At 37.5% G+C, this 20,526-nt stretch overlaps 2 protein-coding genes across 3 annotated transcripts; one reads left to right on the top strand and one right to left on the bottom strand.

Annotated features, from left to right (window-relative positions):
• The first annotated feature begins 2,407 nt into the window (after positions 1-2,407).
• Positions 2,408-4,146, top strand: dlx2b (distal-less homeobox 2b). Its single transcript, XM_081361387.1, has 3 exons — positions 2,408-3,016; positions 3,111-3,295; positions 3,461-4,146. The coding sequence occupies exons 1-3, from the start codon at positions 2,695-2,697 to the stop codon at positions 3,785-3,787; spliced, it is 834 nt and encodes a 277-aa protein (XP_081217513.1). The 5' UTR covers positions 2,408-2,694; the 3' UTR covers positions 3,788-4,146.
• A 1,016-nt stretch (positions 4,147-5,162) lies between these two features.
• metap1d (methionyl aminopeptidase type 1D (mitochondrial)) lies at positions 5,163-18,069 on the bottom strand. Of its 2 annotated transcripts, none has more exons than XM_081361062.1 (10): positions 17,970-18,069; positions 14,893-15,056; positions 14,046-14,195; positions 13,787-13,935; positions 11,854-11,920; positions 11,588-11,751; positions 9,677-9,774; positions 9,144-9,191; positions 8,943-9,021; positions 5,163-7,821 (listed from the first exon to the last, which is right to left on the bottom strand). In XM_081361062.1, exons 1-10 carry the CDS (start codon positions 18,007-18,009, stop codon positions 7,743-7,745), a joined length of 1,038 nt encoding a protein of 345 aa, XP_081217188.1. In that variant the 5' UTR covers positions 18,010-18,069; the 3' UTR covers positions 5,163-7,742. The 2 variants fall into 2 exon arrangements, with proteins under 2 accessions (XP_081217188.1, XP_081217189.1); XM_081361063.1 differs by having other exon boundaries at positions 11,854-11,896; positions 17,970-18,067.
• Between the last annotated feature and the right edge of the window lie 2,457 nt (positions 18,070-20,526).

Here is a 20,526-nt window from a genome sequence, read left to right as displayed (position 1 = left end):
GCACCTGCTCGCAAACTCTGACCCATTCGTACGAACGTTTTGGAGACGGAGCAGTTTGGCGACACCGATGGTGAGCTTTTTGGTCACTTTTAGACAGAACATTTTAAGAAAATTATACATATACAGAAAGATAATACAAATATAATTTCACTCACCAAGCCTATCACATGAAGCAAACATCCATCCATTCTTAAATGTCCGCGCCACCGAGCGCGTTGGGCCGTTTATTGAAACTGGCGCATATTTATAACGGCAGATGAAGGAAAACCGCAAATCTTCATTATGAGTCCTAATCATAAATACAATGCATGTTTACAATAACAGTTTAAATAAATAAAATAATTATTTAAACTATGTTTTAATTCTGATATACATGTATGCCAATCTCATTAATGGAGTTAAACACTTAAATTAGGCTACATGAAATCATTAGAGAAGTTACAAAAAAAAATTATATTCAGTAAATATAAATATTTGTAGTGGATGCGATGCTTTTGAACACTTTTCCTGTGGCATGTTGTGTTTTAATGTTTTAATTACAGAGAGAATTGCTTATCATGATAACAGCAGATTGTCTGAGAAAATATTTGCGTGCAAATAATGCACAACAAGGCCTATCTGTTTCCATTAACAATATAAATAAATTAAAAATACTATTTGGCCAGTGGAAAAGATTGAGAAAAACTTTATCTAGTGCAGTGGTTCTCAATCCTGGTCCTGGGGACCCACAGCTCTGCACAGTTTGTATGTCTCCCTCATTTAACACACCTGATTCAGATCATCATCTCGTTAGGAAAGAGCTCTGAACTGAACAGGGTGTGTCAGATAAAGGAGACATATAAAATGTGCAGAGCTGTGGGTCCCCAGGACCAGGATTGAGAACCACTGATCTAGTGTATTTTACACTATTTGATTTATTTATTCAAAAACAAGGCATGGATAGGCTACTAAATTATTTTTAGCAATGTAATGTGACGGCACATCCGTATCTCATATTTCCCTAATGTCTTGTACCGTTAAACATGTTATCACGTGGATGAATATGCATATGCAAATGATATGCAGATGAGGATATGCATAGTAAAACTAGGCGTTGTAAGCTCCATATATGGTTATTTTGGGGAGGAGATGCATGTGCGCACAATATTTTTGCTGACTGGGATTTATAAAGTGAATTTTGAGCAGGTTCTGGCGTACGGTTTTATAAGTCTTGAATATTGCGTACGCCATTTTTTGACTTTCGGGCGCATGTACACTTTTATTAAGGATGCTAGTAGGCACAGTTTTATAAATGAGACCCCTGACCTGAGCAGAAAAGAGCACAGACTGACTTCAACTGCGAACTTTTGAATATCCACATGACTGTATAGTAGCTGCAATGCGAGTAGACCTAATGACCATTTTGATCCAATTCTTCATCCTTTAGAAAATAATTTCTAATCTAATCGAGTGACGGCACTTATACGATTTTATTGGCTACTTTACAGGCAATATGCTATTATAATAGACTAATACTTTCAGTTTAAAATGTTTTATAAAATGACAAAATTGTGTTTTTTAAATCGCACCACAGCAGAGTCACCTGAGGATTACAGCTGGCAAAGCTTAGGCCACAGAGTTTGTTGAGTTGACAGAATACTTAGTAAATTGCCAGTTCTCGTGACTGAGGTAGTTTTCTATGTAGGTCTGTGTACGAGGCGTTTGGCGCGACAGAGCATCATATAGGGCTGGTTCCGCGCTTTATCCCTGGTGTTTACCGGGCAGTAATTGCTGTTTTGCGCACCTGTGGGTGTGAGTAGACTGGCGCCGTCTGTGATTAGTCAGAGGAATGCAGACTGCTTCCGTAAGATACACTGACAACATTTCAACGATAGATGGCATTCCAGTTAAACCGTGCTTCTCAACAATGGAGAAATATATCCCTTTAATCAAGACTGTAAGCTTCATTCGATAGTACTTTTAGACCATTCGTATGTCTAAATGTAGGTTATTGATAGAGTAATTTACATGCACAATGCTCCATTTGCCAGGTTAACGGTTCAGGCATCGTAACAAGGTTCCCTATAAACAAGAAACTTAAATTATAAATGAATCACATTTAATTAAATGATCTGCGCCAAAACGTTCTAACGATAGAAAGGAACGTGCTTTATGCCTTTAAAACTTTAGAGAAAGCAAAAACTCCTGTGCATTTAAGGGCCTTTTCCATCTGGAAAAACAAATAGCCTATCGTCTTTAATTTTTTCTTTTCTAGTCTCTTTTTGAAATTTCATTATTTTGCTAATGTTTTTGGACTGTTGAATTTATTTAGTAGATTAATGTGTGTGTTTTTTTTATCAACTCTTTGTAAATAAAAGACCTATAAGACCAGAGCTGCAAGATGTTTTGTTATTTCGACTTGTCAAAGGTCTTCCTTCAGCTGGCACAGACAGGACTGCCTGTGAAGCGATTGGTTCGCTTTACCACATGACGCCCAGTATATGGCCCGCCCGTCAGCATCTCCAAGGCAGAGACCGCCGCGGAGCTCAAACCCTCTATTAACCATGGATATGTGACTTGAGGCAAAACGAACTACCTTTATAAGTTTTGTGATTTCTGTTTCACCGATTAATTGTTCGAGGTAGCCTACAGAATTTGAACATTATAAGTGGTCACGGTAAGTAGCCTAAATTCAGTTTACTTTTTCCTGCCAAAATGACCGCTGTTCTGGATAGCCTTGGCTCGGATATGCATACAAACCATGTTACCTCGAGCAGCTTCAGTACCGTTCACAAGTCGCAGGATTCCCCAACACTGCCGGTGTCAACTGTGACCGACAGCAGCTTCTACAGTAGTGCACAGACAGGACACTGCACAGGGACAGCGTACGCACAACTGGCATCTTATTCCTATCATCCTGGTACAGTGGGTAATGTTCACTACAGCCCCAAAGCTTACGATTTAGGCTATGCTGCTTCTTCCTATGGCGCTTATGGAACGTATGGACCCAGTTCTTCACCCACACCAACCGAACCGGGTAAGACCACCTCAGCATTCCCAAACGTCGTTTTCTTTTACCTCCATTGTCGTCTTATATTTTCTAATGACAATTTTGTGGTTCATTTTGATAGAGAAGGAAGAGAGTGAACCGGAGGTGCGCATGGTGAATGGAAAGCCAAAGAAAGTCCGGAAACCGCGAACCATCTACTCCAGTTTTCAGCTGGCGGCTCTCCAGCGCAGATTCCAAAAGACCCAATATCTCGCGCTCCCGGAGCGCGCGGAACTGGCGGCGTCTATGGGCCTCACACAGACCCAGGTCAAAAGCGCGGATTCTTTTTGTTGCTATGAAATGTGTAGACTGTATTTCTGCAGTAGCCTACTTTTATTTTCATTGTAGACCTGTGTCCAAAATTGTGTTAGTTGTTTTGGAATTGCATTGCCCTTTTAACTTAGATTTGCGCGTTGTCTTGAATATCCACAGGTGAAGATATGGTTTCAGAACCGACGCTCCAAATTCAAAAAGTTGTGGAAAAACGGCGAGATTCCAGCAGACCAGCAGATTGCATCCGGTGACTCTCCCTCTAACACTCCTCCACCACAGGCAGGTTGGGATTTCCCTCCGAACCAGACAGCGAACGACGCGGACACGGTTTCAGAGCAGCCCGCGGGGCCACCTAACACCACTGCCCCATCGTTCTTGACAAACTATTCATGGTACTCCTCCACGAATACGGTCACACATCTACAGCCCAGTACCTTAATACAACCTCATCACAGCTCTGCAATGAGTGCAGGGACCATATTCTAACAGAGGACTGAATACACCTGTTGTAGGAGGAAATAATAGGCCTATCGTGTCACTGGACTTGTATTTTAGGAGAACATTAACTTTAAAATCTATTTTCAGGCTGGGTTTGCTAAAGATGTTTGCTGTGGAATACTTTGGATGCGCTCGAACAACGCACATTAAATTATTTTTCTATTTATTTATTTGTTTTCGTTATAGTACAATTGAAAGAGGTAATCAGATGTTTATTTCACATTCCAAGTACAAACGGGTAGCCCTTTTTCGTGTGTTGTACAGAATATAGGCCTACAGGTTTAGTGATAAATCTATTCAAATGCTTATACAACCTGCAGTCATAATTAAATGTGCGTTTTACTATCAATTAACGTTTCGTTCTTTGATTATCGCTTATGGATGTTTTCATTGACCCACGGTTTATCAGGTTTTTGTCTGTAAAAATGATACTTGATCTTATCAAAGGATCGTAAAAGTGTCGTGAAGGATCGTACAACTGGCATGTAACCGTGTGTGTTGATATTTCCACGTCCGTTGAACCTATGGCAACTTTTTTCTTTAAAACGCTCAAATCATGTGAATGAAAGTGAAAATTTTGGACGCTCTCTGCGTAAATAGAACATGGGTTCATATGCACTCATTTTTTTTTATAAAAATTAAGAAATTATAGCTGCAAAGGTTTGCAGAAAACATTATTCTACAGACCATGCAGACTTTTTCTGTGCATAGACGATCTCTGTTTCAGTGCATAGCATAGCGTTTTTAATGCATGTGTGATTATTCGGTTGAACGAATCGAATTCTATTTAATCCTTTGTTTAAAAAAAAAAAAAAAAAAAAAAATTGGTTAGGAGGTATCCTCTACCTCTGGCATTCAGACGCGTCTTGGCATGCGCAGAAGGAGATGCGAGGGCGTTCCGCGTGCGGCGAGGGCTCTTCCCACTCCAGACTCTCTGGAGTCAGCTCACTCCTCTTCCAGACGTTTTATGAACGCCACTCAACCAGAGAAAAAATACATAAAACCGCCTCAAGCAGACCGCCCTGGAAACATTCTCCTCGAGCCCTCGCTTCCAGCTCCAGCACAGCCTTGAGCTATTCTTGTACGGGGACACACAGTTCTCATAGCTTGCCTCACGTCTTTACATGGTCACGTTCAATATTTTTGGAACTAAAATAGTTGCTGGAATAGGTGGGAAATCCGGATTACTCTAAGGGCAAAGCATACAACCACTTGCCCAAGTGTTACTTTCAAGTTAAAATGTGGCTTTGCCCATGTTTGCATATTCTGCAGTATCTGTAATCTAGTCCATGTAACCTTTTTGTCATTGTGAAATTGGGATTAAACGTTTCTGTAATTATAAGTATGGCAAATACATATTAGAAACAGTAGACTGCATATTTGCTTTATTGGACGATTTGGCCCTCAAGTCAAGTGGAATATTTCCCTATGTTGTATGTCATGAACCTATTACTAATTTCTGAAATTCAAAAACATTTGTAGGCTATTATCTAAAAACAGTCAATTGTATTTTAAAAGTAAAACATAATGAAAAGAATACGCCTATAACAGGAAGAAATCAATCAGCTTGACCGAACAAACAAACAAACAAACAAACAAACAAACAGCATAACCATCAGTATTCCCGAGGTTTAGGCTACTCACTAGCTATTTATAAAGAATAAAGTTTCATGGGCTGTTGTAACTAATTGTTTATATTCTATGATTTGTTTCTTTTGAGGTTCATTTGTGCTTCCGTGGTTTTTCTAAATATGGGCATCGTGGTTACAGGCCCCGAATTCTTTGATTCTTATTGAAAAATACATCTATTTTTATTCTGATTTGGGGTATCTTATTCTCAAACTCAAAGACCATGATTGTAGCACATTTGAACCGTTCTGCTTCACTCCTTATGTCAACATTCACAGCTGGCAGTAATTGAAATGCCAGGGCTATTTGCAACCACACCAGTCCAAATGACTGCTTCCGTTTGGATTCAAAGCTATCTGCATGAAGCAGGGGGTTTGCAATATTTCTAAAAAATTCATTTGAATAACTTTTGATGAAGCTTTTTGTAGACTAATTAAGCAAAGGTTTACACGCTGGGTGGGCTGTCAGTAACGCAACATTTGCAAACATTTTGATCGCTATTCTTTTCTTTCCTATGACCACAGTTAGGCTATATTGTAGCTATAAGATTTAGGAGAAATCAAAGAACTGTAAATCATTATTGCGCATTCACGTCCACATATAACAGGGGAAAAGATAGCCTATAGGCCTGGCTATTAACTATTCAGCATATTTCAACTTCAAAAACTAAGAAAATATAATTAAATGCTGTAAATAGCCTAAAACACAAAATTCGGAAAGAAAATGCTGAAACGAAAAGTGAGCGAAAATGCGAATTTCTAAGGTCAATGTAAGGATCACAGGAACATCGTGACAGACTACAACACCTGCTACGGTTCACCATGCTGTAGGCTATCATCAGAAAAAAAAAAACGCTTATTGATTCCCTGCCTATTCCCTTTTTCTTTTGTCCGACTGAAAAGATTCCCTCAGCGCCAGAAATTGCTCGTAATTGCGACAGACAGAGGAAAATGCGTGAGGATGCACAAAAACTAAATGGCTGCAATTATGATTCGATTTAATGAGCACAGATTAGAAAGGCTGGAGGCACCATGTGCGGTCAGAGTGTGAGATCAAATCACAAACTATAGCCTAGGCTAGACCCTCAACAGATAGCCTACAGATCATGATGATGATTAATAATAATAGCTAATAATGTAAGCAGCCTAGGCTACATCATCTTCATAATCTGACTTTTCTAGTTTTTTTTTTTTGTAAAGGCTAGCCTATATGTAGGCTATTTTACGCTAATGTGTTTTCATATTAAAGGCTACCTGAAAATCCATCCGCGCTGCCGTTATATAGCAGCCTTATTAAAAATAAAGACGTAGCCTACACGAAGGCTAATCATTCATGCCCGTTTAAATCTGTTATCTAGTAGGCTACTAGCCTATCTCTTGAAAATAATATGTATTTTAATATAGGCTACATTATTAAGGACACAAAAACACTTGAATTGGTGATTTCTGCGAGTTTCTTTAGCCTAGATAGACCTATACGGACGGTTTCAAGCAAAAGCAGGAATCTTTCCAGATGGCACAGCAAACGAACCTACGGATTAACTTTAGTAAGGGTCACAGTGTAATTAACTTGAATTGTAAAGCCACTATGTAGCCCAGAATGGAAGTCGGCTCGAGATTCGTGCTCACCTGAACGCACTTTCTGGTCATTTGTGTTCATCCAACGTGTTTTTGAAGCGATTTAATAGGCTACTTGTAAAATATGATTTATTTTATACCATCAAAATTGACTTCAAATAGGCTAGTTCATTGTAATACTGGACACACAGCTATTTTCACTGAGGATGCATGCGCACTTCTTCAGGCAGTACAATTCAAACTCTGTCAAATGTCAGACAGCATAAGCAGTCTCCGAATGATGTCGTGAAGCAGATATAATTATAGGGTATTCTTGATAAGCTACACATGGCTCATACGGTAACCCATGGCCCATAAATATAATCACCTCTCGAGAGATCCACAGCGCTAACTACATTACTGCGGAGTAATATGATGATGTACGGAGAAACCCCGCCATAATAATAAGACATAATGACATTTCATTCCCTGTGCTTTCAATGAGTTCTGTCAGAGATGACATCAGAAACCAAAGAGTTTGGAACAGTGAAGAGATTGGGAAACTCATTACACAATAACCTACATGCATTAAGTAATTAAACCCATTAATGGAGCTGCACAGCTGTTTCAATAAGACATTTGGTCAAGCTAATAAAATAATACATTGTCTACATGTTAAGAAACACATTTATTTAAATAATTCTAAAAACTTCCAGATCACACGTCACACTTCAAGATGTTCCATGATTCTTGTCCAGTCAATCTTCATCTGGTAGTTTAGTCAGAATCTCTACACCATCGCAGGTGATGACAACCGTGTGTTCAAATTGTGCCGATCTGAGTATTAACACACAAGACAAGAGAACACACACACAGGTGAACATGTTGAGAGATTCAGTCTTCCAACTTAATAGAGCAGGCTTTCAACCAGTGGGCCGGTTCCCACTATAGAGGGCCTCAGCAAACTTCTAAGAAGGCATAAAGGGGGGCCTTAAAATTACTTCAAATAAAGATGAAAAGCATTAAAATAACTAAATATCAAGATAAAACAACTTAAAAATCCCAACCAGGTCCCTCCAACCTCACAGGAAAAACGAACTATGTTACAAGTTGGTGATTGTGTGTGAATCTTACAAAAACTTATGATTATTAGAAAAATGTAAGCATGGTCCACCTCTAATCCAGCCTCTAAATATACCCGTCACTGGGACGTAAGCAGAATGTAGGAAAATGAGATTGTACAAATTCATACTAAATAGCCACCAATTTGCCAAAATGTAAATAGTTACGAATTGCCATGAGATTGTGGTGTTGTTTTTTTGCCTTTGAAAAATTGTAAATGTAACCTGTTATAAAAGATAAATAAATAAATAAAAACTCAATGAGCATTTTTATACATTTTATGAATATATATTTTTCTAGCTATGCCAACCTCTAAAATATTTTGTCAGATAGAAATTGTGAGTAAAAAAATATATATTAAAAAAATATTATTTTTTTAATAACCACCGCCTTAGAAGTAGAATTAAAGGAAGAAATGTAAATATCCATTTTCTTATGATGCATATTACGTCATACATATTATAATTACTTAAAAATCAGAGCTCTAATCAACCACTGACCAAGTAGTAACACTCTGCTCTCACCTGCCAACAGGGCAATCAGCTCATTTGCAATTAACATTGGAGTGCTCTCCAGTGAAATATATGCTGTTAAAGGAAAGTTTATAGCGGAGCACTTAGCTCTCTGTGTGCTTCAAATTCTGAGGGTACTTAGTCTTTCTGAGCTAAATGTCAACAGCCAATAGAAACAAAGTTCTTGAAGATTCTCAATAGAAATTGGCCACTTATTCTTGCATGAAGTAATGAATGATTAATGTAGGCTACATGTAAATGGCTGCATTGGGCTCTCATTAAAAAGGTGGTGAGAGAACTGTGGGTGGAAAAATTGAACCACACCTTTTGTCATCCACAGATACAGCAGTCCACTTGTCACTCATGATCCTGAATTCTGAGGATCCCTCCATAAGAATGGGTTCTGGAAAAATGGGATATGATGGTTAAACTTCCTAAAATCCTACAAATCCATGCTTCCATTGATTTGCTCAATAATTTTCAGTCTCTCTGTGATCTAAAACAACGATCAGTACACACACAGACCTATGGTGAAGGACATGCCCTCTTCCATCTGTAGATCATTGTCATTGGCTGTAAAAGAGAAAAATAGTATGAACCCTGGTGATAATAAGGTTAAAACATCTTTGCTGATCACGTCAATCCACTTCATCCATACAGTTGCAATAATACAAAAACTAAATCGCTAAATAAGTAAAGCTTAGATATATTAAATGGTTTGTTCACCCAAGACGGAACATTCTGTCATCATTTACTACCTTTATATTAATCTAAACCTGCACAAACATAAAATACGATACTTTGAACAACATTAGTTTCCAAACAACATTGGACCTTACTGACTTCCATTATAAGGACGAGAAAAACAAGAAAGAAAAAAACCCTGAGGCATTTTTCAAAATATCCAGTCATACAGGTTTGGAATCATATGAGGGTGAGTAAATAAATCACAAGATGTTTTTGCGTAAGCTATCCCTTTAAGACAGCCAATCAAGGCTAATGAAGACTCTAATTAAGCACAATGAATGAATAATACGTTAAATAATTTGAACTCTTACCATGATGCCATATCTCCGGATGACCATGGAAATAAGTTCCGATCCCATGACCGATAAAGTATGGACACACGCGGAATCCATTTGAATGAGCTATATTGCTGTAATTCAAAAACAAAGATGATAAGGGAATACTATGATTTATTTTAAGCCAAGTTTATCTTGGTTGCTGTATGATACATTGCTTGTTTATTTTTTCTCTTTTGGATAAAAGTTTCTACTAAACAATTAACAGGGTAGTTCATCCAAATTCAATCTGTTCATCATATAAAGCAATAGAGTCTCTTCAGAAAATATGGACTAAACCACTAAATTCATATGGATTAGTTTTAGGATCTCTTTATTAACCTTTTGAAGCATCAAGTGTCTGTTGTGTAGCTGTCAATGGAGGGACTGAAAGCTCTCAGATTTCATTAAAAAAAATCTTCATTTGTCTTCTGAAGATGAACGAAAGTCTTACGGGTTTGGAACAACATGAGGGTGAGTAATTGATGACAATTTTTTCCATGTCATTTCCATTCTTTCTAAACCTTCAAGTGTAAAAGTAAATGTACACATGGGGTAAAATAATTCTGGTTTACCAACGAGTCTACACCCAATTAGGGCGTTGCCTTCTACATGTCAAATTTAACCATGTTGCCTACATGTAAATAACATTTCAGACAGCTTTTTACAGTGTCTGAAACGCACACTAGAAACATTCTAGAATAGTTGTTTTTTTTTTATATTCGGGGAGGGGGAAGGTAGAAGGACAAAGAAGGTGTATAACACAAAAAGAAAAAGACGAAAGAATAAAAGACAGAGACAAAGAAATGCAAAGAGACAGTTTGAGAGAGGATGCCAGGGTGCCAGCATGAAAAAAATAAAAGGGAGAGAAGGAGTGAAAGAGAGGTCTAAGTGCTTTTTCCTGAGGAGAGGTAATTGTTCCCTCTGTGTGTATATAATAACAGTGTATGTCCCTGTAGAGGCTCAGAATCCTACGCACAGAGAGAGAGAGAGAGAGAGAGAGAGAGAGAGAGAGAGAGAGAGAGAGAGAGAGAGAGAGAGAGAGAGAGAGAGAGAGACAACAAAAGCATTGCTTCCTCAGGCACAGAAGGAATATCTATTGCTACACTACACAAAATGCATGGAAATCCTCACATTTAATCACCTAAATGTATTAATTTCAAGATACATGTAAAAACACACATTTATGTCATGAAATTAAAGTAGAAATAATAAAATATTCACAGTACACCTTTTTCAGGTACACGTTTTGACCTTGAACCAATTTCAGCATCTCTACAATTGATGTTTTGCAGATTTATGTCTTTGTATTAGAAGTGTAAAGTCAATAAGATGTTGTTAAAGATGTGTCTGTACTGTATGTGAGTGATTGAGAATGTCCTCTCTCTGTGAAAAGGCTCCTGCGGATCTTTTCGTGTCTCTGTGGGGAGCTGAATCCACCCTGGCAGAGTCTACGATTCTCAAAGACAGCAGGAGCAAGCCTGTAATTTACTTCGCTCTCTCTCTCACACACACACGGACACATGCACACATCCAACAAGACAAACTAACCTGTAATTTACACCCCTTTGCAGGAAAAACCCCAATGCATTCTGGGTAATTGCTTGCTCGGAGCTCACTGAGAAACACATTAACTCTGTGTAGTCCTTCTTCAGACACTACACTATCAAATAAGGGCTTCATAGCCTGACAAGGCAAGATTGCTGTCTTTTTTCTACTTTTGTGCACAAGAGGGATAACAGAGAGGTTTAGGGGTTATATGTGCTATTTTTAACAAGAAAAAAAAAAGAGCAAGTGGGTGAATGTAATGAATAAAAGAACCTTTCCCACAGACATCATTCTTGAAGGTGCTGGATGCTGTTAAGAATTCAACCGGCAATGCAAACTGGGATGAGTGTGGGAACGAACCTTATAGTGTTGCCTATGACGCACAGAGGTTGTCCTGGTCCGCAGGCGGCGATGGCCTGATCTCTGCACTGACGAGCCACATCCACTAACTTCCTCCCCTGTTCATTGACTGAGCCAATCAGAAATGTCTCTGAGGTGTCACCGTGGTAACCTTCCAAATAAACCTACAGAATGCAAATCCACTATTTAAGGATACTCAGATGCGTGAAATAGAACTTCATTGGAATCTAACAACAATTAACTAACAATTTAAAGAGAGCACTTACTGTGACGTCTATATTGATGATATCGCCATCCTGCAATGGCCGACTAGAAAATGAAACACAATATTGTCTGGATATGGGTCAAAGACAGGACTGTTGTATTAATATCATTCATTCAAGATGTTCAAAAATATGTTCTTTTATGATAAGCATTTCTGTCAGGATCACTATCGTCAAACACGATTGACAATTAGCATACAGTTTTGATTGGTGGTATGGTTCTGTTCTGGGCAAGAAATCCCTGTGCATCCATGCAGCCTAGCATGGATAAGAGCAGGAAGAGCAGCAATAACCCCCCTTAGGGTAAACAGAACAGAAACAACATGAATGTATTGCAGATTGCATTATTTAATTTTAATGTATAACATAATTCGAGAATTTTTGTCTGATTCAAAGGGGAATCAGAGTGCCAAATCCTGACTGACGAGAGGAGGAGCTGGGGATGGAGGAGGGTAATTATCTCCTGAGAAACGCAATAGCTGCTGATAATACTGAAGGAGCTTATATATGTATACAGTGATAGGCGTTGTATTCCTATAGGTAGACCTGGATCAGCTGAGAGTCAGCTGATGCGAGCTTGACTAACGAGACCGGCCAACTGACGCTACGCTTGATGTTTTTCCTTTCTGAATAAAAATTCATTTTGAGCTTTTTTAGGGAATAACGTACAAAATGTCGGGGTGATACAACCGTCCTGAAATCATTGCGAAGAAAAAATCCTCAGTAAAATAATTCTTGAAAACATAACCTTAAGTGTTAAGTATGTTAGCATAGTCTTTAATTATTTGTTCGTAGTTTCAGTGCTTTGTAATATTTGAAAAACATTTATTCACAAAATCAAAGTTATGTGGTGCGACCAACATGCAGATATACGCAGAAAAATTTAGTGTGACCAACATGCAGATAACAATTCAAGACTTTAACTGTGTACCAGAGGCTGCATCATTTAAAGGACTCAGACTTCAAAGGCCTGGATTTTGTAGAAATTTTTATTTAACTGTCTGAAAACAAACAGGGTTCACAACCTGTCTAAATATGTTTACAGTGGTCCATTTCTGTACATAATAATACGTAATGTAATCCTTTGTCACGCCGCTGTGAAGCAATCAGCCTTTGAAGGATGTAGCCTCTGAATTGTGTTTATTTTATAATAAAAAGTAAAATATGACTTTTTACTGGATGGTTACACTACTTGAGTAAATAAATTCAAACATTTATTGAAATTGGTATAACAGTTTGAAACCAAAATGAATACAAAGTCTAAATCTACATGTTTAAGAAGCTGGCACATGTGCATTAAACTAGATTTGTAAAAGATTTTTCCTTTATCATGATATTTGATGTCAGGGATGCCCAATCCTACACCTAGACGGCCAATGTCCTGAAAAGTTCAGCTCCAAACTTCAGTTAAACACACCTAAACCAGGTAATCAAGGTACTTTTGAGTGTGTGATAAAGAGGTGAGGCTTCAGTAAGCTGAATAAACTGCTTTTGTGAGAATTCTTAGTTCTTTAATTCTTTAGTGAGCTATATATTTGGAGTTTACAACAAAAAAATGCTGTTTTTTCACAAGCAATTTTGCAATAGGTATGATTCAGTTTTGACACTTCTCATTCATTTCTATGGTATTCGCAAACAGTGATTGACTGTCATACAACTCTGAAAACGATTCAGTGACGTCAAGGCTATAATGTTATCAAGCCACAAGTGATCCAAGTTGACCATTGCACCTTCTCCAATAGTAGAGCTGCGTATCTCTGCTAGAAACTTTTAGGCAGGTGTTGGAGCAGGTTGTACCTAAACTCTTCAGGACATTGGCCCTCCAGGAGCAGGATTGAGCACCCATGTTCTATGCCATTGACCCATATATACTAACAGACAAATTTATAGACTTTCAGTCACAACAAAGCAGTCACATTTAATAGCACTGAGTTACCTGTCTGGAATGCCATGGCATACTACATTGTTAACAGAGGTACAGACTGACTTCGGAAACCCCCCATAATGTAAAGGAGAGGGGTAGGCATTGTGTCGAACCGCTTCCTGATGGACTATGAAGTCTATTTCATCTGTCGTCATCCCAACCTGGCAAACAAACAATATTGTGAGGTGTCTGCAAATAACAATTCAAGGACATGTCACATCAAGCTTATTCAATGTTAGTGTCTCAAATTTCAGATAAGTGTAGAGTGTACCTTCAAACTCTTCCCTGCCAGCAGCAGTACGTGTCTGGCTAGTTGGCACGCTCTTCGTAATCCCTGGATCTGCTCCTCATCTTTAATCTCTATGTAATCTGGCCACTCAGGCACTTTGCTGGATGACACATAGTCCGGCCTCTGAATGTGCTGAGAAAAGAGCAAGCCTTTTTCAAATTTAAAGTTGGCATCAAACGAAAGTTGCGATAGTCCTTTCTTTGCTATTAAGATGTATATCTGAGTGAAACGGCTTCTCGAACAAGAAAAATTTAGGGCGGGACTCGATTTTGTCCATAAGGAATAGTTTGGATCATTGTGGTTTTCTATAGCTGTGATCTCATGTGAGTGACAGGTTGTCCCACCCTCGTGCCAGTAAACACTTCATCAGACAAGAGAAGAGCTATCGTTGCAAGAAGGAGGGGAAATTATAGATTTGAAAATTATTATGTTAACATAAATCATTTATAATAAATTTGTCAATTTTGATTTCATGGTGACTATAATCAACATTAAACTTTTAAACGTTGTCAAAACCATCCACACAGGGATCCGCAAAAAAAAAGCTGTATTATGCTGCCAGGCCAGTAGTTGGCAAGGTCACTTTGTAAAGAAAAACTACATGCCTATAGACTGACTGAACATGTAATACCATGCACATGATGTCACCCTTTTCACAAATTTGCGTTTTAGTAGTTTACACCAAGACAATAACGGAATCTTTTTCAAAAAGTTCACTTTGAAACCAGTTTTCAAAAGTTTGTTTTCAGGCCCCCAAAACGCTGCTGAAACAGCGTAGTTGAAAACGCTGTAGTGTAAACTCAGTGTCATTTGATGATGCATTGATTACCTTGGGTACAGCATAAGAGGGGCGCACTATGGCAGGCCGGACCACACTGGAACTTTTTGATTTCCTCCAGAAGAAGCATCGGCGAGGTGGGCATTGGTTGGCACCAGATGAGCTCCTGTGGCAGATGGGCAGCTGTGCTACTCTCTGTAGCAGCCTTGAACCACCTATGCACAGCCAAAAAGATGAACAAATGGTGTGATAGTGCACTGCAAAATGTACTTCTCTCTTTCGGCTATCAAGTGTGATTCCAAATTATAGTGAGTGTAAATGTTCAGTCCAAAGGGCACTTCAAATGATATCATATCGATAATCTCTTCATAGGATGTGGAATAAAAAAAAAAAAAAAGTTTAAAGGTAAAATTGAAAAAAACGTAGGAAAAAAATCCAAGTCCAGGCACTCAGTGGATACAAAAAGTAATACAAAAGTCTTTATTAGAGGGCTAAAAATTTTAAAAAACATCGGCCCACTGGCCTTCATCAGGGTGTTGAAGGTAAAACTGTTGGAATGTTTAACCAGCTTATTTCACTACATAAAGTACACCAGATGTGACCATTACAATGCCATAATTATGACTATAGGACAAATAACAGTTAAGAAAAGACACCTATTTAAATTAACGTGTGTTTGTGTGTATATGTATATGTTCATTTAAATAGGTGTCTTTTCCTAACTGTTATTTGTCCTATAGTCATACATATATATATAATTTGTGATTAAAAAAAAAGTTCACTTCTGTAATGTTCTGAGAAAAAAAGTCAGAATTGCGAGTTTATATCATGCCATTCTTCTTCATATCACTTAACTGTTTATATATTCTTTAGATCACCCAATTCTCCACGCAATTCACCATTTGTTCTGACTTTATAGCTCACATATCAGGCGACTAAGAAAATTACTTTTATTTTTTTATTCTGTGGCGGAAATAAGCTTCCATAGTTTTTACATTAGAGTTTCAATTTGAAAATATATTTATGATTACCAATTTTAATGTTAAGTATGATTAATCATGATTACTTACAGAAACCTGTGCAATTAATTCGTGTTTTTTTTTTATTGAGTCACAGTACTAATTTAGATATAGAAAATTCACATTGATGAATTATATATTTTATATATATATATATATATATATATAAATAGGTCATTCATAATATTTATTTACACTAAAATAGTATATCATAATATTCGTATTTGTATGACTCAAGTGTTGTCTGTGTTTGACGACATTGCAGGGCATTTCAACCAAATTTTCAAATGAATTTTGCCAAGTGAAGTTAAGGTCTATAAATATTCCTTGCTTAGACTCTGTGAATCATGTCCCAAACCCATTCCCTTTCTCAAAAGAACAACACAGCTGCAACGTAAACAAAAAAAGTCCAAACAATTACACCATGCAATGATGCTTAATTTTTAATCTGAACCACAAATGAAAATAATTCACGACCATACATCAACAACCATGTTGTAACTCATACCAACAAGGACTGCAGAGGTTTGTCTACAGGGGGGGGAAGAAAGAACTTTTTTCTGAAGACACTGCGGTCAAAATCCCAAAATAAGTGCAGTTATACAGGGGTTGAATTACAAAAATGAAAAAACCACTGATGAAGGGAGTAACTCAGAAGCAGCGAGGGGTGGCTGGGGGGTTTAGAATAAAGGCAGTAGTGGGTTAACCCAGGGTGGGGTAGCGGGTGTGTGTAGTGACAACAATTTGGGTGGTAGAGAGCAAAGGATGTGGCCAAGGATGTGGATTGCTCTGAATTCCCTTTGTGTGTATGTGTGTGGTCGACTTTAGACTTATTCTGGTGCTTTAGCTGTAATATATAATCCTTGCTTCAGGACTGCAGTATATCAATGTCATCTGCTAATCTTAATGTCAGTGTATTTCCATGAATTGCTTTGTAATCCTAGAGGCGACCATTCCCAATTCACATACTATCTATTCTAAACAGTATACTAGATTGGAATTAGCGTACCTCGAAAAATTTCTGGATGGTCTATTATAATTGTTCTGAACGGCCTTTTGGCTAAAATTGGTGATGGTTAACTTCATAACTACAAACGTGGTGGAAATGTGAGCAATCAATAGTTCTTTATTCGTTATTAAGAAAATAATTAATGTCAAGCAAGCTTAATGATTAATGCTGTAAAAAAGACAAACTACTTTGTTTTTACCTATGGCAAAGCAGTTGCTCCAATTCATGCTTATTAATAATTATTGTCATGTCAACTGGATCATTTTATGTGTCTCTACTGTATTTCTTATTGTGTCTTAAAACATTATTTAGTAATGATCTTGAAAACAATAAGTGTCAACACTATCGATTAAATAAATGGGAAAATCTCAAACAGAAATATGAGGTGAATGTATTTGCTTGGTTATTATTTATTTTGTTATTGATTGTATTACTGAAAAAAGGTGAGGGTCAGATTCCTTTTCAGAAAACTGACTGTTGTAGGGGAGATCATGGATGGTTGTAACACGGGGTGAGTTGTAACACTGTTATTTTAACCACTTAGAAATTATAGGGATGAAATAAGTCATAACATTTCACTTTTGGGTTATAATAATTCATTTAAATATAAAAGAAAAAACTGCCATGGCTGAAAAGACAGCGAGAGTTGCAATGCTACTTTCCTTATTTACTTCTACTGGACCCACAAAGACTCTGCCAAACCAGCAAACAATAAAGAGCTCCAAGACATGAGTCCAGCCTTTCCATAGTCTAGTCTTGGAACAGTAAGTGCTTGAATAAGTAAGCAAATGAAACTTATTTATTTTTAATTGTTAAAGATTTACTTGAAAGAACCAAATATAAACGCTGAAAACCCCATCTTAATCAACAACTAAACTGAATTGCCCACTATGGTGACTATAGTTTATAAAGCAGCGCGGCTTTGGGTTTCATATTAGTGTATCCCGCGTACACTGACGATAAGCGATTATAAATAATAAGACATGAGAGAAAACTGTCTCGTTTGAGTCACTGGCTTGCCTTGCCGTGCGAATGAGTATTTATATTCTACAATTTAGACAGAAAAGTCTACCTCTTCCTAAATGAACCTGTAAACATACCTGTTCTGTAAAAGCATTGAGCGGCACAGGGCGCAGCCATGTTTTCCACGGAGGAGAGTCACGTGCTCTTCAAAACAAACATTAGGGCGCGTCTTCACGTTAGAAGATTTTGTATACAGTATATTTATTAATTCAAAATTAACTAGTGATGTACAACCCTAGTGTGGACGTGTAATTATTTTTTATTATAAAATCGATGTCACTCATATTCCAGAATTTAGTCGACTACCAGGGAAAAATCTCTACATTTAGCTAAAATATTGATTCTGATTTTTTAAGCCAGCTGCATCAATGTTATAGTAGCCTACACAGACTCCTAGTGAGCATGCTTAACAAAAAGCACTTTGTATTAACTTGTTAAGCAGGCATGTTTGCCTTATTTCCATACATAATAACCCTCAATTTTATCTGGAGGGCTTGTACATTGTGTAGGCTATATGGTGTGTGAAAAGAGTCAAGACAAAGGGGGTCTGATGCTCCAAGGCCCAGGGAACATAAATGAGGGGTGTGAGGTCAAAGCAGCTCTGCACCTGCTGGTGGCAAGACCCCAGACCTCAGACCTGCACTTCTGAGACAGAGCTGAAACAATAATGGACGTTTCTGGGATTCAGAAGACAGAAAGACATTTGTGATTGCATAATATCATGGTATTTTCTCAGCTGCATAGATGTGTTAAATATAAGGATTATCGCTCTGAATGCTATACGATAATACCATTCTGTAAGATCTGTCCTGTTTTTGAAGCTTAAATTGGTAAGAATGCATGAATAAAAATCTAGATTGAATCACATAGATCAGGGTTTTATAAACTGGGGTCCGGGGAGCCACAGGGGTCCCCGGAAAAGTTTAGAGAAAAACACTGAAAAAACTGTATTAAACTAACCAAATACTAACTAAATTTGATTACAATATTTTTTATTTGATTTAAATAAATAACTAATTGATAAAAATAATAAATGACTGAAATTTGATTTAAATAATTAATAAATAAATTAGATTAAAATAGATAAAAATGGCTTTAAGTAAATAATAAATCATAGTGTGTAAAAATGCCAAAAAATGCCAAATAATAATATTTTTTCACAGTATTAAAGCTACAATATGTCATTTTTTTCGCAGCTAGGGGTCGCTAATCTCTACAATAACAAAGGCGTAGACTGATGACGCAGTGAATAAGCGGAATCATGAACTTTGTCGTCATGCTGATGGATCTAATAATGTTTATGGGAAATAATGTTTATGGATGAGTGAATACATTCATGTTTTTTAAAATGACTGGGGAATGAAGCAGGGCGCGATTGCTAATGAGAGACAGATATCAGCGCCACAACGTGAGTCCTACGGATATAAAGGAATAAGGACATTTAATTCTACCGAACTACCCGCAAGTGCTGAATTACTACTCACACAGGTCAGTTTATGTAACAAATTAAAATTGTGAGGTAACGCAGCGCTGTTTCATTTGGTCTAACATTACACTATCATACTAAACAGCATTTGAGTTTGTTGAAAGTTATAATGTTATTCTGTGTGTTAGTTTGTTGGCTGCATGAGACAGTAAGCCAGATCAACATTAGAATAACATACTGATCATATTCTAACATTTCATCATGTTGAGCTCTATAACATTGATTTATGTACATTTGCAAGTCACCTGTCTAATAAAGTACATGCAGGATCAGCATCTCTGTCAAGTCTAAGTTAGTCGCGGACGTGGAGCTCTTGTCATCTCGAAAACGCCACGCTGATATTGATGCTCGTTTTAGTTCTCCTTTTGTCCCAAAGTCTGCTTGGCATGGTCCATAATGTTTGAACGAAACAACAACAGCGTTTCGCTAGACGTTACACACTACGCAGTTCTCCACGTCTGTCGCCATGGATACTATGGCAGTACAAGCGGAAACCAGGGCTAACGCGGATATTACGTCATTGACAGGCGACAAGTGAACAGGGCACTAGGCTATTTAAAATTGTGAATTTCTCTGAATTTACAAATTCTTGGAAACATGTAGAATAATGGAAGTACACAACTGAAAGAAATATATAACACTGTTTAAGTGTTTTTTGGATATTTTGATAGAAAATTCTCCCATATTGTAGCCTACCTTTAATGTCTTTATACATGAAAATATATAATAATATATATGCCTTTTAAACTTTAGGATGGGGGTCCCTCTCATGAGGATGATCATATTTGGTCAAAATAATGAAAACCCCTGACATAGATTGTGGGTAATGTCATAGTCCAGTAAAATGTAGGCCTATTTTCATGATTTCTGAGAAGTATTTAATTGCGTGCATATTTTCTAGCGTCGTATGATTGCGCAATGAAAAATAGCTAAATAATTTATCTTCTTCTGATAGCATGTAGAGCACACTGCATATCCCCAAAATACGGCTGTTATGTGAGCCATGAATAAAGGCAGCAGTGCAGTTGTTTGCTATGTGAGTTATTAGAGGAGAACGGTTTTGGAACAGACCATATATACAAGACCTTATCTGTCTGGTATCTAATGAAACATACACCAACCGAAACGTTGACACATTTTCTCATGCT

Source organism: Scardinius erythrophthalmus (assembly GCF_964197995.2).
Source record: "Scardinius erythrophthalmus genome assembly, chromosome: 3".
Taxonomy (NCBI): Eukaryota; Metazoa; Chordata; class Actinopteri; order Cypriniformes; family Leuciscidae; genus Scardinius; species Scardinius erythrophthalmus.
This window is presented reverse-complemented; position numbering and strand designations above follow the sequence as displayed.